The sequence below is a fragment of the Anas platyrhynchos genome, chromosome 4, assembly GCF_047663525.1.
Source record: "Anas platyrhynchos isolate ZD024472 breed Pekin duck chromosome 4, IASCAAS_PekinDuck_T2T, whole genome shotgun sequence".
Lineage (NCBI taxonomy): Eukaryota > Metazoa > Chordata > Aves > Anseriformes > Anatidae > Anas > Anas platyrhynchos.
In genome coordinates, this window is record NC_092590.1 from 6531888 (window position 1) to 6556588 (window position 24701).

At 37.8% G+C, this 24701-nt stretch overlaps 1 protein-coding gene across 13 annotated transcripts; it reads left to right on the forward strand.

Moving 5' to 3' along the window:
* The first annotated feature begins 59 nt into the window (after positions 1-59).
* On the forward strand, positions 60-23982 carry ZGRF1 (zinc finger GRF-type containing 1). 13 transcript variants are annotated; one of them, XM_038178366.2, is made up of 29 exons: positions 60-181; positions 605-693; positions 816-896; positions 1024-1080; positions 1563-1748; positions 2119-4282; positions 4590-4666; positions 5367-5468; positions 5912-6085; positions 6740-6845; positions 6932-7038; positions 7266-7398; positions 8364-9031; positions 10051-10189; positions 10741-10925; positions 11406-11593; positions 12216-12355; positions 13268-13414; positions 14747-14861; positions 15665-15924; positions 16717-16822; positions 17514-17591; positions 18134-18281; positions 19336-19463; positions 19784-19907; positions 20291-20467; positions 20589-20723; positions 21303-21564; positions 22984-23982. In XM_038178366.2, exons 2-29 carry the CDS (start codon positions 673-675, stop codon positions 23097-23099), a joined length of 6324 nt encoding a protein of 2107 aa, XP_038034294.1. In that variant the 5' UTR covers positions 60-181; positions 605-672; the 3' UTR covers positions 23100-23982. The 13 variants fall into 13 exon arrangements, with proteins under 13 accessions (XP_038034294.1, XP_071892979.1, XP_071892978.1 ...); XM_072036878.1 differs by having other exon boundaries at positions 61-181; positions 16663-16822; positions 18134-18224; positions 22984-23980; XM_072036877.1 differs by having other exon boundaries at positions 61-181; positions 5370-5468; positions 16663-16822; positions 22984-23836.
* Positions 23983-24701: the final 719 nt, after the last annotated feature.

The following is a 24701-nucleotide window of genomic DNA, read 5'->3' on the forward strand; positions in this document are numbered from 1 at the left end:
TCCCGGAGGGCGGGGCCGCGCCGGGGAGGGGGCGTGGCTTAGCGAGAGGTGGGCGTGGCTAAGGGGTAGGGGGCGTGGCCTAGCGGCACCGGGGCTTTCCTCGGCGGCCGGCGGGGCGCGGTGACGTCACGCGCGCTGTGGCGGGAAGCTCGGAGCGCGGCGGGGGCAGCGGCCGCCTCAGGTGGGCGGGGGGGGGGGGTTAACGGCTTTAACGGCTTAACGGCTTCTGGGTTTGTTTGTTTCTGACAGAAAAATAATGGTATTTTGGCTCCTGGCAAACATCTGTGGCATAAATTGGCGGGTTCTGAGCCGCAGCGTGGTCGCCGCAGGTTTTTCTAGCCAGCAGCTGTTCGTTTAAGCAAATTACTTCCCCTCAAATGTATAAAGTGCGTTAATGTCTATAAAAACACCGTGTTTGCCCATAGGCTTTGCATGACGTTATGGCTAAAGTGCGTCTTTGAAATGTCCTCATCAGCTGTATGCATCCCTCTGCCTTTACGTTGCCTCCTATCTGCGTCTTTTAAGAAAAAAACCAACAATCTGACACCTGTTTCTCTGTATACACGTTTTCCTGGTTCGCCCTGCACATTTCCCCATCGCTCAGACGGTACGAAGATGTGAAGATGTGAACGTTTGCACGAGGAGCTGTTAGGTGACTGTGCTGCCAGAGCAATGTCTTCGCAAGAATTTACTGTAAGTCTCTTTTTGCACCCCCTGCGACTAAGGAAAAATAAACTAAATGACGGTATGGCTGCTGTGTTATTTAAGCGTTTTCTTACTTCTTCTTGTTTCAACGTTTCCCGCTTTTAAACCAGGTATTGTACACTCACCAAAAAATGAAAAAATCAAAAACGTGGCAGGATGGAACTCTGAGGATGAGACCTGGAGGAAATAAGGTGAAGAACTCAGCCTTAATGCTCTGTCACAGCGTCTGCTGCTGTGGATGCTCAGTGGCGATTTGGTTGATCTGTGAAATAAAACTGATTATTTAAAATTCTTTTTTTTTTTTTTTAATCCTTGCAGGCAATCCTGTTTGATGATGAAGGACAATGTCTGGACAGTATGTTTATAAAATCCCAGGTATATTTTTTCTTATACTTTTCTATGCTTAGGATTGTGGTTTGCATTTCAGGAAGCATTTCAAACTCCTTTTTGTCTGGTTATTATGGTAGCGCTTTTTCCCTAGCAATATGGCAGTTTTCTGTTGTAAATATCATCAAAGGATGCTACAGTGTAAGCAACGGAAAGCTAACACAGCTTCCAGTTGTTGATAAGCCCTACCAGTGCTCTTCCAGAGCCACTGTGGGGGACTTACAGAATTATATTTCTTTTGGGTAGAAGCAGTGTATTGCAGTAATATATTAAATGAGCTTATTTTGAAACTAGATGCTAGTCTCTTCCAGTATTATTTAATTTTAACTATATGACATTGTGATGTGCTGAGTGTAAATATAACACTTCAGATTTTTTTTTACCTGTCAGTGTTCACAATATTTAGAAGACGTGTAATTTCTCATATGGCACTATTATGTACATACTGCTTCTTTCTCTCTCTTTTCCAGGTGAATGCTGGAGACAATTTAGAAAGCGAACGATATTTGATCACAGTTGAAGCAGTAAAAGTGAATGAAAAACCTTGTGAAGATCAGCCAAGGAAAGCAGAAATAATAGAAGTGAATAGAAATGGTGTAAAGCCTGGTATTCTACCCTCAAGACATTTGTCTGTTGGCTTGAAAAGGAAGTTTACGGTATGTCTCTCCAAAAAGTTGTTTGATATTGACATGTATTTTAAAACACAAAGATCACATCTTTTAATTGAATAGTAAATATATCAATAATGTTTTCTTGCTTTTTTTGGAACTGTAAGTCAGGACATGTTCGTGGTTGTAGCTACTTTTTGCCAAGTTTACTAAGTCTTTGTTTAGCTTAGCAGGATTATTACTGCTAAGGCTGCTGTGAAAATTGCAAGGGATTGAGATTACTTGTATACACCTGTGGAATCGGCATGTGCTATCTGATCAGAACATGTTTTATGGAGTGTGCTGTATTTTCAGCTTTTTTTCTTACAAAATGTGAAGCTGATTTCTGAGTAAAACTAATTTTAAATTCCTCTCCTAGGGTTTCCAGGGGCCACGCCAAGTTGAAAAGAAAACACCAACAATGGAAGATGAAGAAAACCCAGCAACATCATTTACATCTAAGCAGTGTCAGGGTATTTTTCCATCCAAGTTTTGTATTACCTCTCCATTGTTTTCTACTATTGGTGAGAAGAATGCAGAAACAAAGCTATCTACAGACTTTCATGACGATGAGCTTACAAATAACAATAGAGACCATGGGTCTTTCTCACTGGTTTCGCCTCAGTTTCTTGATACGTGTAACGAAATAGAGAAGAGAAGCTCTCATCAGTCCATTGTGAAGCCAGAATCTCCTCTCATTACTGGCCACACCAAATCTTACAATCAGACAACTGGTCGTGGGGCAGTGTCACAGAACATCAGGAGCACGGCACAGATAATAGCTCTTCTGAAATCTAAAACAACACAGGCTTGCAGAGAGGAAGCAACACCTGAAGTCACCAAACGTCTTTCTAGATTTCAAGTACCAGAAAACACGAATAGTTTGTGTAACCCAAAGAGTACAACTCTACCTGCCTTTTCAGGCAACTCTGACAAAAGACTTGCTCAAAATATTCAGAACATGAATTCTACAAAGGAAACTGTAAATGATAAAAAGGGATGGAATGCTGAAACGCTTCTAAATTTGTCTGAACCTTGTGATAAAGAAGTCACCGGACAAAGACATGGCGAAAAGGCAAATAATTTAAGTCAAGACTTATGGGATCCCTGCAATACAAATAGCTCCTTCCTATCTGAATCCACCATAAATAGACTACATGAAAGCCAGTTTGTCCCTTCTCGTTCTACAAGTCCTACCATCTTTGAAACACATCTCTCCACACACAGAGAGCATTTGGTGACTATTGGTCTTCAGGAGAATTCATCTGTCAAGTCAGAAAGTCACCTTCAGCCACAGCAAAGCTCAGAAAGAGTGCATAGGGCCTTGGGGGTTTCTGAGGACATAACATTGACTGAAAGTGGAATTGTGAAGGAGGAATTCAGTACACGTGACAAAGACTGTGGACAAGATGAGCAGATAATGCAGGTGAACTTTAATCTATTGGAGGCTTTTGATTTTAGTGACACAGATGATGGTCTCCAGTGTGAAAGAAATATGAAAGAGCTCCCTGAGGAAGATGTGCTTTCAAAAAGTCCAGACAGCTTAGAGAGAGATGTAGCACAAAATACTGCATTGAGGCTTCATTCTTGCTGTGAAAAGAAAGAAATCAGATGTTCAACATTGGACAGAGAGAGTGATGGAAATACCTGTGCTGCAGGAGTACCATTGCAGCTTTGTGACAGCGTTAGAGAGAGAGAGAGAATTGTGGAGGACTCTGCAAACCAAACCCAAATCACAGTGGAATTTTTGGATGAGAGAAACAACTTAATAGAGATGAATGAAAACCAGCTGAGTGTCAAAGCCATGAACAATAAGGATGATCTTGATGGCTGCACAGCAAATACTGCTAATGGCATGCCAGGGATAAAAAACAAACACTCTGATCTTTTGCCTGATGACACAAATGTTATTGAGTGTCACCCTGAATCTGGTATGTTTGAGAACACTGAAAGCATCCCATGTATTACTACCAGCAAAATAATTTCTACGGTGGAGAAAAGGACTGAAGAAGATGTTATGCAGCTTGGATGTACAAAATCCCCAGATAATGATCTAGAACATTTCTGGGGTACTAAGAGTGATGACACTAAACCAGGTAGTCCTTTGCTGGCTTTGTCACAACAATCTGATCCTTGCCGTGGCCTATTTCAATATATTGCAGAAGATCATCAAAATGTATTTGGCATTTTATGCAAGGAAGACACTCTTGTTTCCAGAAGTGCTATCTATCCTTTAGGAAAAGGCCATTCGGCTCCAGAGGAAGCAGAAATAGGTGAAACTGAGGTTGAAAATGTAGAGAGCATAAATGCCCTTCACGAAGCCTGCAAAGGTGAAAGAATAGGAATGGATTGCCTGAAATGCACAGCAATGGCTGAAAATTCATCAGATCTTCCTGACTTGGTAAACAATATCGCTCTTCTAAGAGGTTTGTCTCAACATAGCACAGCATTAGAAAGCTTACAAAAGATGGAGGAAAATAATAGCATGGTATATGAAGCAGAGACTTCTAAAGAGATATTTGAACCACTTGTGGCAGATGAAGGTTAGGTTAGCTTCTGTTTTATGTCTGACTCTACCTGTTTGACTTCTGTACTCTTATCTCTCCTGCTGGGCAGTTGATATTCAGAAGTCATAGTTTTGTAGTGATGTGTTATGAAGGTTACATCACCGTGCAATGTTTAGCACTTAGGCAACGATGTGCCCTCCAAATCTGCTTCCCTGTTTTCTTTAGTTCAGTTGATCTTAACTGCAATTATTTTTATGGGTAAGGGTTGCAAAGACAGTAATTATTCAGAAGTTTTCGTGTCAAATGACAGCTGTGTCTTATTATGCTTTTCTGTCTCTCGTAGCTATAAACGAGTTTTCAGAAATGCCTTACTCAGAAAGTATAGAGGCATCTTCATGCATTGATTCTTCAGGTGTTTTGGTAATTTATTTATTTTTTTTAATTATATATATCAGTTGCTACAAAATAAACTCATTTTCTATGAGGCTTCTTAAATACAATTCCTGGTTTATCAAACTATAGGGGTTGAGCTGGAAATTGCTTAGTGGCATCAACTAAGAAGCTGATAGATAAGATAAAAAAAAAAAAGTCACCTTGCAGACCTGACTGCTAGTTCAGGAGGCTAAAAGTCTGACAAGAAACACAATGCAAATTGTAATATCTAGTTATGTTTAGTATCACATCATTAATAGGTCTAATACTTCCCTACCTCATCTTCTTTTACCTTTTTTTTTCTTTCATCATCGTTTTGAATGTAGAATTTTTAGTAATGTAGAATTTTTAGTATTTGGCTTGATATACAGCAGCAATCGTTTGTGCTTGATGCATCACACCAATTTGTGTGCTATTCTATTAACAGTTTTTCTCTTTCAATCACTTCCAAAGGGAAAGAAAGATTTTACATTAAATTCTGCTTCTCATTTTCCATTTGAGTAGCAAGTACAGTTTATTATCATGTTGTGGACTGTTCTGGGCTTCTAATGAAAAGCTGTAATTTAAAACATTTTTTGTTGGATAAATAGATCAGGTCTTTGGAAAAATCTTCAGATGTATTGGCTTAACTTTTCACCTTAAGAGGTTATTAAGCTGTTAGACTAATTAGCTTTTGATACTTTTATAGCAGCCCAACTGTGTGGACAGTTTATTACAGCAAACTGACTTGTATATTCCACCAGTAGCACTGTGCCAAAGAGACCCTAGGACATCTGACTGCCAACCAAAGGTACAGTTTCTGTGGAACAGAAGTGCAATTAATAGCATTTCTTAACTTTCAAGCCATTGACTACTTTCAATACATTACAATAAGTCCTAATAAATATTTAACCAGTTTCATAACTGGCTTCTCAGATCACATTTTAGTGCATTTTTCTGTGAGATGTTTTCCACTGGTAGTTTAAACTTAAATTTTACAATATGAAAGTAAGGCTTCGCACATTATGTCAGAATATCACAATTTGCTGTTGACAGATTGGCACAAAAACTTTCTTGGTGCTGAGTTGTAGGTCAGCAAGGGAAACATACCTTCAAAAGCACGGGGTATTTTTTTCCTCTTTCCCGAGTTTCAGAGATTATTTTTGTTATATTTATGAAAAGTACTTTTTTTCGGTTGTAGGTAGTTCCTGAACAGTACTTATTTTCAGTTAATAATTCCAATGTATTGTGTAGCCTGTTGAGTTTCAAGGGCACCAAATAAAGGGATCAGCAGCTAGTGAGATAATGTTGAGGAATCCCTGCTCGCAGCTGGGATGGCAGCAGTACCCAGATAATATGCAGTTTGCAGCTGAGAGATTTCTGTCACCTCCGGTTTCAAGCAATTATGTTCTTTCTGACTTCAGCCAGGTAAAACATTTTTTTCAAAGTTATTCTCATTGACCTTATTGCAAGAAAATGTCCTGAAAACGTAGAACAAAAGAGAATTCACTTTTAGAGTAACACAATCATATCAAAATGACTAAGAATCAAGTGTAATACTTTGTGGTCAAACTTTTGCAGTTAGACATGATTATTTTTACTCGTCTTTGTCACAGGAATATGTGTTTGCAAGATGTAAATTGTTTTTTGATTCTGTGATCAATTTCACTTGAAAAACCACCAACAACAAAAAACAACAAAACAGATACCTCGAAGTGAAAAAATGGCAAGGAGCTTTTATAATGATTGTTTTCAGATGATAACTGTATAATTGATTGGATTGGAAATTTTGTCTTTAATTTCTACGTGGTTCCAAAACAGGGGTTAAAACTTTCCTTCTTGGACTACAAGAATTATTATTATTCCTCACGGATGTAAAGAAACACGAGATGAAACATTAAATAAAATATTATTTTTCTATTGCTGTATATATATTGATTTTTTTTTTTTTTAAACTTCCAGAATGGGCTAGAGATACTGAAATTTATAATTAGAAAGAGGGTCTTTGCACAAAGATACTGTGTATAAAGAGGTTAAAAGTTTAATTTCTAACAAGTTTTTACTTATACTTTCTTGGTACAGTCTCCAGGTTCAGGAAGGCTTCATGAGGATGATACCAACTTTATTGGAGAGGAGAATTTTGAAAAGAAGTCTAACTTTATTAAAGAATCGATAGTAGATCTGTCCCGTAAGTGAAAGTAAAAGTAGAATGGCAGTGATTGGCCTCAGAACAGTTATTCTGCATGACTTCTGTCCTTTGCATATTTTTCCTAGCACTGGCACTGAATGCACACTCTGAAGTTCCACCGTGGGTAATGTCAGGCTCACCTTCATGTTCTGATCCGGGACAAATGCAGTGGTCATCATGGGAAGCTGACAAGGTGTGAGCTAACTGTCTATTGGAGATCTTTTGGGGTTTCTGTCTGTTCATAGCAGCAACTTCATGTTTTATTTGTTACTTTTTTACCTCAACTCTGAGAGATGTTTTATTTGTCTAGAACGACAAGAGAGAGAAAAGTGACAAAAGAGCTATCGTCGGGGTGTTTGTTTCTTGCGTTTTGGTTTTTACCCAGTCATTCACTTGCCTTGTTAATCCTTCATTCTGTAGGTGATTTCATCAGTACAACTGACTTCCCCAGTTTCTCCAGCTTCAGGAAGTAAGGGAACTGTTCAGGACATCCAGACCCCCCTGATTCACAGGAACCTTCCAAGTGATTCTGAACTTTCAGCAAATGTTTTCAGTAAGAAATTCTAATTGCAGTTTACATTGTTTTTCTAGGAAATGTTTGATGATTTTTGAAGCACACTGAGTTGCACTATAAAAAATCTGGGCATTGAAAATACATTGAGATACGTCCTGGTAACTGTAGAGTTCAGTTTGTGTTTGTTACATATTTTTTCATATGTGTGTTTCAGTTTTTAAGCTCTTATTTTTATTTTTATTTCCAAATTAGCTGAATTAGCATGGGATTCCATACTTCCCACCCTGCATCCCCTCTTGTTTTTTCCTGATAGAAACTTAAGTACAATGATGTAGTTTTATTCAAAAAAAATAATAAATCTTCCAGTGTGCAGGGGTGAAAAAGGCTGTAAGCTAAGCTTCTAATTCATAGTAATGTTTTCATTCATTTACCTGCTTTAGCTGAAATCCATATTCAGCTGCCCGCTGACCCACTTCCAGTGATGACGTGGACACCTGTCATTGACTGTCACTTCTTATTGATAATGAATTTAGCCAACAGGATGCTTGTGGTACTAGGAATGTATTGATCCCCATCGGTTAATATTAATTTTGCACAGTTTTGTGGGTGATTCTTTTGGAAAAAGGAAGAGATGTTAAACCGATTGCTTTCCAGATGGCAGCTGTCACTGACCTACCAACAATATCAGTTTAATAACCTCCAAAGCAAATTAATGTTTAAATAATTTCTACCAACCATTTACTTTTATTAAGTAGAGTGCCTGCAGAAATGTGTTTGGGATATATGGATTTACATATTAAAGGATCACATTTGAAATCACTCATTTTATATGGAAATTTAGTAGGGCACTCTACAGGCACAGTAAAAAGAGCTTGTCAATTAGAAGTCAGGATGTAAAACGAAGAGCTTGGAATTCTTTCTTTATCATAGTTTTTTGTGCATCTGAAATTAATGTGCTATCTGGAAGTGCTACGAGTTACTTATGGGACGTATTTGCTCTACAGCATGGGAGAAACACAGCTATCCAGAGGAACGCAGCCCTGCAAGACTCAAACCCACAGTTAAAACACGAACTCCACTTGTCACTGTTCCTGCCACTGAGAAGATTCCCAATGTGGAATTTTTTCTAACCGACAGTGAGAAGAGTCAGCAATCTTCTGGTTCTTCAGCCGTCAGTTTTAGCAGCAAGTCAGCAGTGTTTCCTATCAGTGCTCCTGGCCCTGAGGACAGGAATTATGAAACCTCCGTGTTTGGAGAGTATATGGAAGACAGACAAAGGGAATCTGTACAGCCGGTGTTCCCTAATGTGACTTCGCACTGTAGACAAAGCAAGTGGTTGAAATATCAAAGCAGTGCTCAGTGTGACTTGATAACTCAAAACAGCGATGATGTGGAAGTGATGGATGGCATCTGTCCTGAGAGCATCCTCGGAATGCTGCTGGGTGACACAGGAGAGAGCCAGAGCAGCGCTGTGAATGAAAACGCTCCCGGCCCAGCGCCTCTGCAGACAGCAAAGAGCATGCTTGGTAAATGTGGTGCAAAGAGCAGCAGCCAAGATTCGATTTCAGAGAGGAAGTTACTTTCTCTGCACTTAAGTCAGGCTCCTTTAGGTGAGCCTACACAAAAGGTGTTAAGTCACCTGAGCTGCCACACTGTAACAGGAGATGTCCAGGTGTGTAACTGTTCAAGCAGATAGTTTAACTGACAGAAACACATTTTTCTGGACAAAGCAATTCCTTTTTCCGACTTCCTGCAAGATATTATCAGTATGATTGGATGAAATGGTTCTATATGTGTAGTAACTCAAGAGTCTCTGCTGCAGAACAGCAGCTGCTAATGATTTTTTTTAGGTGATGTGACTAATCCTTTGCAAAGGTAATTCCTTGGTGTACATTGGCACCAGATTTAGACTTCTAGTCCAAATGTTGATGGCAGGAAGATGAAACAAAATCCATTGGACTGATTTGCAAGAATATGTTTTTAAGAAGTGTTTTTCTTAATTGCGAAAGAGCAACATTTTCGTGAATGCCCATATCTTGCTTCAAAGCATAGTCTCTAATTTTGAAATATTTTAAACATCATCAGTTTTAATCACGAAAAAGCAAATTATGGCCTTGAATAAGGGCCTAAAAATCAGCAGTTAGTGCACCTGTTTGCGAACGGTAGACTATTTAAAAAAAAAAAAGGAGTAAATTGGGGGAAAAAAAACAAACAACAACAACAAAACAAAACAAAGAATCAAAAAACTGTGTTTTTAAAAATGCAGGCTGTTCTTTCAGGGCCAAATTTTAACTTCGGCGTACATCCTAAATGATAGCTCAAGCTCACCCTGCTGCAGCTCCATGCGTACTGAATTTTACTGCTGTTGGCAGTCTTACTGAGTTTATGTACTTCCAGTTAACAAAATCCACAAATTTGTGAAAAGGAAGATTATATTTTGCTTTTAGAAAACTGGTTCTTCTTCAGCAGGCTTCATTTTGAAACTTCTGGTTGCAGAACGAGGCCCTGAAATTTTTCTGTTGGTTATAGTCATTATTGAGAATCCAATATACACTTGGGGAAAAAAAAAAAAGAAAAAGAGAAGAAAAACTACTTTTGGTGCATCTGTACGGTAGCCATTTATCCAAATTTGTCTCACTCAGGGTTTTGAAAACTTTTAACAGTTCTTTTTTAATTGTTGTTGTTTTTTAGGAAATAACAGTTTCTGAGTTGTCTTTTCCTAATGTGGACAAGGTAAAATATGCTAATCTTCCTAAAAGAAAGATTGCCATACCAATTGTATTTCAGTCTCATGTTCACTACAAACAGATTTTTAAAGCTGCTTTGACAGGTATGTCTAACACCATGCAGTATAAAATGCTGTCATTTTTAAGCAATGTATTTCTGAAGCTTTACAAAACAGGGCGAGAGGGAGAGAGATCGTCAGCATCATCTGTTGGAAGGACTGTTAGCATTTGGATTTGCATATCTATCTATAAAAAATACTCAAATATATTCAGCCTATACCAGAAATTGTAAAGACAAAACAAAAGATCAATACTCTTCTTTTCAACTATGTAACCTTGCTCCTGTTTACCAGTCTATGGTCCTACCTCAGCTGCTGCTACTTCTTTTTTTTTTTTTTTTAATGTACATTTATTTAGTGTTTGTATCGTTTGGAGTTACATGATTTGTATGAATGTAAGGCAGTTAGAACAAGTTGGTTTTATGTGCAGAATGTGAAGTTTGCAGGCCACATGGGTTCTTTTAGAACTCAGATTAAGTATTTTCATTTTTGTTTAAAAATGAAAGTTTCAAGTGAAATGTATTTGAATGCTGTGTACCTGTGTAAGCATTTCAGGGCTGTACTAATTGCTCTTTTATTCTCCTTTCTATGTCAAGAACATTTAAACATAATGCTTTTTGAGTTGTCACAAAGATTACACAATGCTCTTTCCAAAGTGGATGTATCATTTTACACTTCACTGAAAGATGGGCAAAGTGAGAGCAAAGAAAGCGGTGTCCTACTCTGCAGTCATATGCGTCCTGCAAAGCTTGTTACTGTGAAAAAAGAAGGTCAAAACAAGGTGCTTTTTATTCCTTGCTTGTTTACAGTTCCGGGTGTTTGTCTGTTTGTCATGTAGACCATATGGTTTGAACAGTTACCGGGCAATTCTGCATGATTTACAATTATAGCTTAAAGTGATGTGTTAGAGATCACTTTTAAGACCAGTTGCAGTATCTGCTCATGTCCAGCACTGCTGATGTAATAGCTCTTTCCACTCAGAAAGTGTTTTGTATATGTGAAAATCTTGAATTCATAGTTTTTTTAGGTTATGTTGGATTTTTGTAACCCATGATTATGCAGGCTGGCTTTGGAAACTTCGAATTTCACAGAACACCCTTATTTTTTCAGCTAAATATGCTGAAATCTCAGATTTTTATCTGCTTATTTGTATAGCAGCTGGTACTGATCATGTGCTTTACTTTTCCTTTCTGCTTGTTCATTTTATAGTGTTAATTGTCTTTTTTTGCTTTCTTTTTTTTTTTTCTTTCTTCCTTCCTAGGGTCGTTTGTTCTATGCCTGTGATGCCCCAAGAGCTGAGCGGTGTTCATTTTTCAAGTGGATAGAAGAAGTAAATCCTGCACAGATAAAATCCAGGCCTAGTGTAGTGCTTCATGATATAAAAAGTATTGGGACGTACCTCCGAAGTCAAAAGATTTCTGTCTTTGAGGGATGCCAGCTTTTGGTGAGGTATTCCGAAATGATATAAACCTGTTATGTGAATTGCAGGATTTATAAGAATTCTAGTAACTCTGGATTTCGAGAACATTTAACAGGTACATTCAGTAACTGTGTTTAAAGAGCTTGCAGTTCTGTGTACAAGTGTAAAAGCCAAATAAGTGAAGGATTAATTCTCGCAGTAGTGGCATTTCAGGTCAGTACTCTTTTCAGCAAGAATCAAAACTGCTTACCATCAGTTTTATCAGCTACTTAATGAAAACCCTTATGGGTTGTGTTTGAATTACCCTTCATTTAATCTTTCGTAAGAGAATTTGCAATAGACTTTGATTTATTCTCCTAGTGATGCTTTTCAAAATAGATGTATAACATACATATTCTAATTGTAATGTTGGAGTTTTATTTCTAAGGCTCCTCTGTGCTGCTTAACTGTCAGGGAAAGAATTTAACTGCGCTGAATATCAGAGAAGTACTTCTCAGCAAGATTTAAATATATGCATCTCAACTAATATAACAAGATGAACAGCCAATGTCTGTGGGGTATAATTTGGTCCTGTCTGTGGGGCTTTCTTATTTTTTCGTTTGGGAGCCTGAAATTAATTACACGCTTTTTCTTAAAATTACAATTTAACAGGAAAGCATATGAAATTCAAACACAACGGTGTAGTAAGTTAAAGAAATTTATGAATGTACATGCGAAATTTGATGGTGATTCTAAAAATAAATTGTACCTCAAACTAAGCAGAAAGGAGCATTATTCTATCTATAGCAAAGGTAAGCGAACCTTAAGCATTGGAAGAATAGTCCATGTTTAGATTCATGTTGTGCCTTTTGAAGTTCTGAATTCTAATTAAAACCTCAATCCCTTTTCTGAATGCATGAGAACTCCGAGAATGCAAGTATGATTCTAGAAGGGCAATGAAGTATCTTATTTCATCTTTTTTTGCAAATGTTCAAATAATTAAAAAAAAAAAAAAAAGCAAATTCCATGTCCTTAGGTTTAGAGTGCGTGAATTCCATGAAAAGGTGAAGTGTGTTGAATTGATACTTTTATCTTACTAGTTTGTTAATTTTGCTCTAGAAGATTATGTAAAGGAAATTAGGGAAAAACAAACATGTTTGAGAATGTTTTATATAGACTCCTGAAATGTTGTGACAGATCAGGTTTTTGTAACCTAAATTCTGAAGCTCTGCATAAGCAAAACTTTATCCTGTGTATGAATAACTTGTTGGTCATTTTTGTTACAGGCAAACATATGTAGTACAGGAATAGTGCAGTTAGCTTTAGTCCCAGCAGCTGTGCCTGACAAAACAGAACATTTGTAGGTTGCAATACATGTTGGTTTTGAATCGGGAGAGAAAAAAAATGGTTAACTAGACTGGTAGCATACTTAAGTGATTTGCTCCAAACACTCTCAACATGGGTAACATGATGCAAAGCGCATTTGGGAGAGCTCTATACTGTTACCAGCAGTTTCAGACAGGAAGTACTAGAAAAAAATATTTTTTTTTCATTCTTTTAGAACCAAACGAGCACATATTTAAGACTTTCTAATACTTCCTAATGTCACACTAGTGATAGTTTAATTTACAACATAGTAAATGTTTGGCTATTTTGTCTGGCTTCATTTTCCTACTGCTGTCTTTTAAAGAAAAGCTTATGAGAACTGTGTATTATTTTGACAGATGATATTTGGGTTGTTTCGAAGACTCTGAACTTTGATCCCCTTGATACTTTCATTGCATGTAGCGCCTTCTTTGGACCATCCTCTAACAACGAAGTAGAATTGCTACCACTGAAAGGCTACTACCCCTCAAACTGGCAATCAAATAGTAAGTTGTACACTAAATAATTTAGAATTGTGGGAAGCAGCTATTATTGTGAGAAAAACAGCCAGCTATGAAGGATGAGATGTGAATTTCTCAGCTCTAAAAAGTGATTTAATTCACAGTATTGTTTTTTTAGTAGCTTATTTTTTAAGTTACTTATTTTTGCTGTTGAATCAAACTAAATTGATGGGAAGGGAGAGAAAGATCAAGTTAGCTCTGCTTGCTTTCTTTTCATGCAATGTGAAAATTGTGTGCTTGATACAAGAGGCTTTATTCTTGCAACTTTAATCAGGTTAATTGAGTGCTTTAAGTTAACAGATTAATCTTTTTATTCTTTCGATGTACTCATTAGATGGAGAGTTCCCGCAAAGCATAATTCAGTGAACCTACATTAAACTCTTGTTCTGAATTACATTCAGAAAAATAAATACAATGGCATACGAGTTCTTTGTGGGCATACTTGCTATCAAAATCACAGGCTTGAAATGCGATTGGAGTTTGTTTTGTTTGTTCCCTGAGTGTGAATTGTAGGACTGGATCTCACAAGCTGTGAGGGTCTAGAAGAGTTAACATATAGTTACATAACATATAGTCTTCATTCTATTAAACCACAGGGTTTCATATTTATTCTTTGTGGTCATAATTGCAGATTATTTCATAATTCTGTTATCATTGTAAAACTAAAACTCTAAGTTCAATGAAAATAATGCTTTAAGTAATGCATAGTTGTTACCAATTATCAACAAAAATAAAATAGAGGTGTATGTGTTACTAAATGTGTTAGAAAGCCCTTTTCACTTAGCCAGTCCCTGAGCCCCAGAACAGTATGATATTGTTAGAGAACTCAGCAAAAATTTCATTAAATACTTGTTCAGTTCTTACGCTCTCCCTAGGCTTTCATTTTTGGGCACTTTGGAAATTGGCTAGATGGAACTTTAGCCCATTGTTGATATAATGTTTCTGTCTTGTCTTTTCTAAGAGAACTATTTAACCATTGTGGTACAGAACGCTTACTTGCAAAGCTCATCTCCTAAATCTCAAAGCCTTCTGAAATATTTCAGGTGTTTTTAGAAAGAGTAAGGATTTTTACCTAAACTTCCATCCCAGAAGGTTTCTAATGTTGGAATCACAAATGCTTCAAATTAGCACACCTTAAAAAGAAGTACTAATAGGTCTCTCTATAATATTCAATCAGACTTGTAACTGGGTTAGCTTGATTTCAGTTTGAGGGGGCCTAATTATTCTTTCATCAATTTGTAATTAATTTCTCTATCTGATTTGAAATTTTGGCTTATTTAATTTTTTCCTAATTTTATTTTTCTGTGCCCTTTTCAGTATCTGTTCATGCGTTGCTAGTTTGTAATGCTAGTGGTGAGCTTACATCTTTAAGAAATATGGAGGAATACTTCAATCCATCTACTTTACCACTAATACCATATCTACTAAAAATGTAAGTTACTATTTCAGTGACAATGTGAACTTGCAATGCATAAATAAGTACAGAAAAAAACAGCAAGAATAGCATTGTGTTTGCCCTTTTAAAAAGAAGACAAGGAAAATTAAAATTAGAAAAACAATGCAAAGGACGAGAATTGAAAATATATTAATTGCTTAACTGTAACTCATGGATTTTAAGTATTTTCTTTCAACTTAGCAGCAGCCCACATTTCAGAACCTAGAGATCAATATTGGGTATCACTATGACCATTAGACTGATAAAACAATAGTGACTGTACTATAATAATGGAGCTACTTCACTGGGGTTCACTGTAACTGGTTTTTCTTCCCGACTTTTAGAATTACTTGATGCAAAACCTTAAAAAAAAAAAAAAAAAAAAAGAGAGAGAGAGAGAGAATCAGAGCAGCGTGGGGATATTCCCAAGACTGCTTATGGTTCACAGTATCAAACAAGTATTTAAATGAACCCCTGCTGCCTCTGACTGTGATTCTACCACTCTTAATTTCTGCGAGTCTCACAGCCTCAGAGTGAGTCAGATTGAAGGCATAACCTCATATTAAGTAAGATAAAAGCCAAAAGCCTGATCTATATGATCCAGTTCTCAACCAGGGAAGTAATAAGGAGCAGGAATATACACCCCAGGCACGTATTACAGTGCAGGGGACAGCAAATTCTATTTATGTCAACTGTTAACTGTAAAGTCTCAGCATTTTGACATCAGGTGTGTGGAAATGTCAGAACCATGCAATGCAATTCATACATACATACTGTTTTAACTGTTATATTTCTCTTAGGAATCTTGATTCTGAGAAACCTGCTAAGAGAGTCAACAAAAGAAAATTTACTCCACCTGCCATGAGCCTGGAGCGCACAATGATGCATGGACCTGTCAGCACTGAAGTGGCGATGGGACTGGCTGAAAAGATGATTGAAACTTTCTCGTTGAATCCAGATCAAGCAGCATCACTGGTTCAGATAGCTCAGATGATGACCTCATGTGAAAATATCAAACCAGTGGAAGAACATCCGATCTTCCCAATCACAATCATACGTGGTATATAGCAAACAAAATTATTTACAAATTTAGATTTATTTAGTATCTTCCGCTTATCATTTTCATATTAAAAATACTTTCTTTGTCATATATCAGCTTTGCTAAATTATCATACCAAATCTTCATTGTGCATTTTTCCTTGTTTTATCCTTCTTTCTATCCTGGCTTTACCTGTATTCAACATGCATAAAAACACAAGTAACATCTTAGTTTAAAGATCTTTTTATTTCTAAATCAGTATTGAGATGCAGTTACCATAAATGTAAGTTTTAAGATCCTGGCAAAGTAAATACATTGACAATAATAACAGGCTTCATACGGATATTATTAGACTTAAATTGCATGAGATTTTGTTAGGCTGCCAGGTATATTAATCTACTGAGAATTAGTAGTCATTCCAAAAATCATCATCATCTCAAATTCCTTATTCTGTACCTCTTTCAACAATGTGAGGGTTGCATGAGACTTCTTAACAAGTACTGCATCTATTTAACCAGGAAATTCAGGAAAAATAGCTTACCCTCTTCTGTAGTTTCTGTAAACAATGCATGCAGCAAAGGCTAAGCCTCATGGCTGTCCCTGGATACTTACAGCTGCTGAAGCAAGCACATGCAATGTTTTTAGAGGAGTTAGGGCACAATATTTCACAAGATAATGTTATATTATAATGATTGATCAGAACTGTAATTTGTAGACAATTTTCTCTTGTAACTTTGGCTTTTTCTTCTAAAATGCCAGGTGTTTTTGGAGCTGGAAAGAGCTATTTGCTGTCTGTTGTGATCTTGTTCCTAGTACAACTCTTTGAAAGCAGTGAAGCTGAGGAGGGTCCAAGAGCAGTTCCATGGAAACTTCTCATTGCTTCTTCCACGAACGTTGCCGTTGACAGGATACTGCTGGGGTAGGTTACAGTGAACTTGGATTTTACAGACTGATGTTCAACAGACAAAAGTGTGCTTCAGCAGTAATGATAATTGTGTTGCTCTTCCCAGTACAACAATTAAGAGAGATTGTGCTCTTCCCCTATAAATTGCTGCCCAGCGGCTTTAATTTTACCCTTGCTCCTTTGCACAGCATGCCTATTCTAAAAGACTGTCAGACTGGCTAGACTGATTTATATGGGACTAATCTCATGCTCTCATCAAATTTCCTGTGAGAATCCACCCATGTCAGAAAGTAGAAATGCTCAGGAAGTGTTGGGAAATGGCAGTAGCAGAGAGAGGGGAGGGAGAGGATCAGGCTTGGGAAGCTTCATCAAATACCAAGAGAAGAAAAAGAAACTGTTAGAGGTTAATATAGAATTTAAACCTCATGGTTTGGAAGGATAAAAGTAGGAAGGGAAAGTACAAACGGAATATTGTTTATGAGAGGAGAATCATAAAAGGATTGAGCATTTTTAAGACAAAGCATGATGAGGTAATTCTTTTTACTTTGATTTACTTGAATTGTGGTCCAAGTTACTTCATCTGGTAAAATGTAGACATCTGCGTTCTTTGGTGTTCTGATGCATCTGTTAGCCTCTTTTGAACCACTTTTAAATTTTTCGAGGTTTTTACGTTTTTCTAAGGCATATTATCTCTTTTTCTTTGAAGTCTACTTGATCTTGGATTTGAAGATTTTATCAGAGTGGGAAGTATTAGGAAGATCACCAAAGCAATTCTTCCTCATAGGTAAAAATCTTTAATCTTTATGGGATCTGAGGCAATTGAAAGGTTCATGATAGTATGCATGCTGTAAAATGACTATTTTGAAGTCGTTCAAAATGTGATTACAATATGACTATCTCATTCTCCACGCGTTCTCCTGCATCACCCTGACACAGTGGAGAAATTTTACCTTGATTTAGGCATTTGATTTGTTGCTGAATGGAGCTAATGCTTTTAAATGGAAATTAGCAGAGAAGAACCCAATAATGGCAGTGAGAGATTTGGCAGTTTACACAAAGAATCCACTCTGAAATCAGCTGCATAGCTTGGAGAAGCCATTTACTACACTTAGATCTTTGCTTGGGGTGGTGGGTCTGAGCTGGTGGGATAAAGGCCCATTTCAAAACAGGTGTTATATTGTATTTGTATTTCAGATGTATATTTCAGCTGGTTTGGGGATAGGTTAGCACATCTTATGATTACTTTTCTATACTGGGTGTTTACTGAACACTGAAAGCTCTGTTATTTTTGGTCATTGTATTGCATGTTATAACATCTTTTTGAAGTTTACATGCTGGCTCGGGAAACGAAAATGAACAGTTGAAAGAACTTCTTGCTCTCCTGAAAGAAGATTTAACTCCCGTTGAAAAAATATACGTAAGGAAGAGCATTGAGCAACATAAACTGGGGACCAATAAAACTATATTGCAACAGGTACAGCATGGTGATGGGACGGGAAAGCGAGCATTCGGTATGCCTTATCCACAAGGCCCAGCAAACAGAAACTGGCAAGCCACTCTCACACCTGAGACTGCCAACCTCCTAACGTTTTGAAAATCAAAATGAATGTTCAGGCTAGTACAGCTTTGATTCCACAGGTATAGCTTAGTGTCTTACTTCTTGTACTTGAAGGTCCCACATAATGATAAATTGTGAGGTGGAAACTCTTCTTGAACTTTATTGCAGTCTGTTATAATATTACCAATGTAGTTTACAAGGAGGGGAGAGAAAAATTACTGAACATTGCTTCTATTACCTTGAAACTAAAGTTTATATAATCATAAAGGTAAAAGATAAGGACTGAACTAAATCTATCCTAGAGCTGAGAGTCAGCTGCCAAGAAGACCAAACATTTTGAATATATTTTGTTGAGTAACTTTGCATCAAAGCATTGGATTTTAGATTAGAATTGCCATTTCCTCTGGAAAAGACTAATCTTCTGGTCCTAGTTATTTTCCTTTCCTCCTCAGTTTTAGACTCAAAAAAATTCATGTTGTTGTACAGCACTTCTGAGCAATATGCTCAGAATTTGCTTTACAAATCCTGTAAAGAATATCTGAGCAATGTGGGGTTTTCTTGCGCTTCCCCTAGCAGTTGTTGCTGCCATTTTTGCCACTGGGGCTCAAAAGGTTTTGGAGGATTGTGTAATCTGAACTCTTTCTGTGCCAGACCAGTTCTGGCCTCAAAAGCCAAGAATCCATGAATGGTTTGAACATAGAAAATCACCAAGCATGAGAAATGTTAACCTTGGATCCTCCCCTGTGCATGCACAGTGTCTTTTACCAGAAATTAGAATATGATTTGTTGAGACTGAGTGAGTATGACACAGCATGGCGTAGAACTGATAAGAACTACTGGAGGTGTATTCTGTTGATAAAGTTATAGTTACGTGCTGCAAAGAAACTATTACTTTATTAATTATTAGACTATTAACTATTAAATGATCATAACTTTTTCTCTCCCCATTTTTCTCTCGCTAATAACAAAGGTGAAAGTGGTTGGAGCGACCTGTGCTGCCTGCCCGTTCCCTTGCTTGAATAATCTCAAGTTTCCTGTAGTGATGCTGGATGAGTGCAGTCAGATGACTGAACCTGCTTCTCTCCTTCCTATTGCAAGGTACAGCCACCCTTATGTGTTTCAGCAGAGATGTAACTTGTAGTTAGCAGTGACACAACCTCAAATAGTTTCCAAAGTTGGGTGTTTTTTTAGGACACAAACTCCAAGGTCTTGCCTTAGAGAACGAGTAATTACAAATTGAGGCCTGCTCTTGGATGCCTTTCCTGAGTTACTATTTTATTTTAACTTTGGAAAGAAGGGTTGATGGAGAAGGGAGCCTGATGGAAAGCAATCTGTGATGTTAAAAGACAGTGTGCACTTTGCTTACTAATATTTCAATGTCCTTTTTAGAACTTTTTTATTTTTATTATCTTATTTAGGTTTCAGTGTGAAAAGCTAGTCCTTGTTGGAGACCCTAAGCAATTGCCACCAACTATTCAAGGGTCTGAGAGTGTTCACGAAAAAGGATTGGAGCAGACTCTCTTTGATCGGCTTTGCTTAATGGTATGTACTGCTAACCACATCCTTAGGAACGGGTTACGTTCTAGGTCTACTGGAGTCACTAAGAGTTCTGATTTAGATGTCAGAGGGTCAGTGTTTCAGCCTGGTTTTGAATTAAGTGGTTACCATTTTGGCACATTTCTCTGTAAATGATGTTTGCACAGTGCTCAGGCATTTGGAGACATAAAAAATGTAAAAGAAGAAAGAAATGAGGAACAATGACAGATTTTGTCTTCTGACCTTTATGTAAGGTTTCAATCCAGGTAGAGGACTCAGAGGCAACAGTATTTGTTCTAACTTTGTTAAAGTGAATGTTGGCATTAGTGATTTTTTAAAAATTATTTTTAATTTTTGCTATTCACACTTTCTACATGCTCATCCTTTAGGGACATAAAACAATACCACTTCGGACACAGTACCGATGCCATCCTGCTATCAGTGCCATAGCCAACGAGCTCTTCTATGAAGGAAATCTGATAGATGGTGTTTCTGAGAAAGAAAGAAGTCCTTTATTGGATTGGCTTCCAACACTATGTTTTTATAGTGCTAATGGAACAGAGCAAGTAAGTTTTTAAACATTTCATTGTAGGTTTTCCTCTGTTCTGTTTCCATTGTCACTAGGCAGTGAAATACATCTTAACTGCTGTTAACGAGAGCTAAATTAGAAATCTTGCCTATTTCCAGACTGAAAGAGACAACAGCTTTTACAACATGGCAGAAGCTCATTTTACAGTCAAGCTTATCCAGTCTCTGATTGCAAGTGGAATAGAAGGATCTGTAATTGGTGTGATTACTCTTTATAAATCACAAATGTGTAAGGTTTGTATAATATATCATCAGTAAAACAGTTTTCTTAAATCTGTTCATTCTATCATTCTTGTTTTTAAAGAAAAAACAAACAACACAATACTATTTCATTCCTCTGGTCACAATCTTTTCTTCCTTAGTCAAAATCTTTTAATTCAAAATTTTTGATTTTAAAAAAATGCTTTCCCTTTTTTGTTTGCATACGTACACCCAGAAAATTGGCAAATTAAATAGTACTTAATTTCATATATGATCTGGGAGCTGTTATGAGTTGGCACATGTCTCCACTCTCTGTCCTTGTCACATGTATGTAGCAAGGCTGGAATTGTGTCTTACTCAGTCATCCAAGGCATGACATGGGCTACTGTGATGACAAAGTGAAAGTATGGTTGCCCCACTGAGTGGACCAGTGTTTTATCAAACACGGGCTCACTGCGTACTGTAGCTAGCTGTGGTTCCACTCTCATCATGCTTTGGAGTTTGTTTCTTAGTTTGCATCTTGTGTAGACTCAGACCTGCTGTGATTTTTGCTCAGGACAAGCAATTTGCTGAACAGCAGAACTCATGGACATCCATATTCCTTTGTTACAGATTCAGAATTTGCTTAACAGCGTACACTCTGAGGCCTTTGAAATCAAAGCTGTGCAGGTGTCCACAGTAGATGCATTCCAAGGAGCTGAGAAGGAGATCATTGTTCTGTCCTGTGTACGAACAAGACAAATGGGGTTCATAGACTCAGAAAAGAGAATGAATGTGGCGCTAACAAGAGCAAAGAGGCATTTGTTGATTGTTGGGAATCTGGCCTGCCTAAGTAAGAACAGACTCTGGGGAAGAGTAATTCATCACTGCAAAAGTACGTTTTTCCTTTATTTTCAAAAATATGTAGCTCATCTTTTTAAATGGTAGAATATGCTGTGTCCAGCAGTATATATACAACACAATAGACATACTACAAAATGTAGAGTATACATACTATGTAAAATACTGTACATTTACTACATATATTGTATATTGCAAGTAGATCTCAAGTATGAAAGTTGTACCTTTTGCAGTTTTATTGCAAGCTGCTTTTATACTTAGTGTATTTGTCATCCAGTAAAGGGACTTTAATTTTCATCTTTGGATGGCATCAGATGGACAAAGAGCACTCTCTAGTAAGGAGACCTGAACCCCGTTTCTGCATTTCCAGTCCTTTCCCAATCTGCTTTTACATAGTAGACCCAGGCAGGAATAGGTTACGAACAAATTCATCCACAGAGCAGTATTTCTGGGTAGGCAGAATTAATAAATGAAAGACAAATGTGCAGTGTCTTTCTGCAACTGGGGGGGCTTATTTGTTTTTGGATGATAAACATCTGAGTTACTAGGAAAAACAAACAAACAAACAAACAAAAAAAAACAACACAAAAACAAACAACAATGCAACTGGAGATCAGTTACCTCTTACTGAGTAATTTCTGATTGCTTTGTTTACAGGCCACTGTCTTGTGAATACATGTGTTTTACTGGGCCACAAAAAGAAACAGGTTTTGAAGATCAGTTTCTTACCTTGTTTCTGCATATTTGCAGAAGTTTACTGCTTATTTACACACCAGAGCAACACCAAAAAACAGCTAAAAACAAACAAACAAAAAAACTAGTGATGCCTCTCACCTACTTGCACCTTTGCTAGGTGTTTTAAATGCCTGAACAGCCCCTTAGTTCTGTGTCTCTCACTCCCAGGGTATACAAACCTTGGAAAAAAAAAAACAAAACAAACCACGAAACAGATGATAATTTTCCCCTTTGTTTGAAGTGGGACACTTCATATCTCAAAGCACGAATACATTTAATCATAATTTTTGCCTTGGCAATTTTCTTTAAACTAAAAAATTGAGAGAATAGGTCCAAATGTCTAAAGTACATTCAATAAACTCTGGCTGAATCCAGCTCCCCGGAACCCACACGCTTCCTTACCGCTGGGCAAGGCCCTGCCCTTTGGAGAGACAGGACCTTAGTGGAGACTGCAAAAGGGGTGCTCAATCCCTAAAACGACTGGTAATGAGTCACTGCAAGAACAGGTCCCAAAATAGTAATTATTTTCTTTTACCTACTTGGCATCAGAGGAAGCATCTCACTAATGGCTGAACTCTGAAGAACAACAATTTTCCAATTAGAAATATTATAGCTGTTTGATAGGGTTTTGGAAATAGGTATTCTCATCACCACAGACTGATTACATGATGGGTGCTGTGAAGTGAGATCTAATTACCCTGTTTATTGTTACTTTCAGAATGGGAAAATGGATTGCAACTTGTAAGCCAGTGCGAGCAGCAGATGAACAACATTCTTAAGTGTTATTTGGAGGAAAAGGAGAAGGAAGAAAAGAGTAAGAAAAAGGAAAAATAAATGTGCACATATTTTATGAAGACAATATATGAATTGTGTGTCTATAAAATTTACCAGAACTACTGAAAATCTAATATTTATGTTTAATGGGGGAAAATTTTATTTGTATCTCTGTCCTGATTCTTCTGTTTTGATCCCTTGTTTGTATGACAAAAACTAAAGAATAAAGTAACTGCTTGATACCTGAAATCCTTTTAAGCTTATAAAGTACGTAATTGTATTATTAGCATTTTGTTATTCCTCAGGTCTGTACATAACCTCATACTGTAAAACAATACTCGTCTATTTACAAATCAGCCAAATTAGGAGTGTTGCTAAAACAAAAAGGACTTAATACAATTTTTTCAAGGAAAATCGCATGTTCTATTAAATCTTTGGAAGTCAACAACACTACGTGACAGCAGGTTGGCTGTATCTAGGTGTGTTACAAGCGTAGGATAAGGTCACTTGGCCCTGTTTCAAAACTAGCTGAAGTATTTTGTCTTGGAAGCAAGAGTGGTGTTATGTGAGAAACTGTCTCTGATGAGGAAAAAAAGTTTCTTTATCCCAACAAAAGTTGACCCATAAGGTGTCTCAAAGGTACATAGAGGAGTCAGTAGTTAATGTATGAACTCATACCAACATATGAGGATTCTCAGTGATTAATTTATGGGGAAAAGTGGGCTGAGCATGGGCCTTGTACAATTCCTAGATGCTGTTTAACTTCTCCAGAAGCCTCTGAGGCACTCTCGCACCTGCCATGGACCTGGCACCCTGATAGCACTAAAAACATGAGCAGTAATCTGTTTTCTTCTTATTCAGCTCAGAAACAAAGTAGTGACGAGCTTGTTGTACTCAGTCTCTGGACCTAAACCAGACCTGAGCCAAACACCGCCAAGTGACACCCCCACAGCCTGGGGCCGCCGCAGGGACCAAACCCACACGGTAACCGCAGCAGCTCCAGCTTGTGCCTGCCCGGACCCCCCCCAGCAACACCCCTCCGCGGGTTTTCGCCCTTGTGGCACCGCACAAAGCACCCGAGGAGCAGGAGGGTGCCCTGCAGGCAGCCTCCTTGCCTCCTTGCCTCCCTCCTTGGCTCCCTCCTCGCTTCCCTGCCCGTGAGCCGCGAGGTGGCGCCGCCGCCCGCTGCCGTGAGCGCAGCGACAGAGGCGAGAGCAGAGGGTGAATAGCGCCTGCAAATTGCTGCCGCCGCCTCTGTTCCAGCTCCCTAAAATCTCAATCAACAATCCATTAGAACTCAACGGGAGTAAAACTAAATCCTCGTTTAAGTGTATTTATCCGATCTCCTTTCTCTCTTTCAAATGCTAAATCCATTTCAGCATATGCCCCTTCTTTCTCTCGCCTTTCTCTAAAGACTGGCAGCCTATACCACTCTTGTAAATATGAAAGATGCTAATCATATGACATATCACGTCTCAGTCGGAGCCTGGAATAAAGCCTTGAGATTTGGGATCATTGCCTCCAGACAACAGCTTCATCAGCCGGAAAGTTGTTTTTTTTCTCCTTTCCTTCAACTCTCAATCCCTTCTTTGTCTGGGGGAAAATGCAGCCAACTCGAGCCACCCTGGCCATATGGTTCACTCTGTGTTTTCTTAGTTGAAT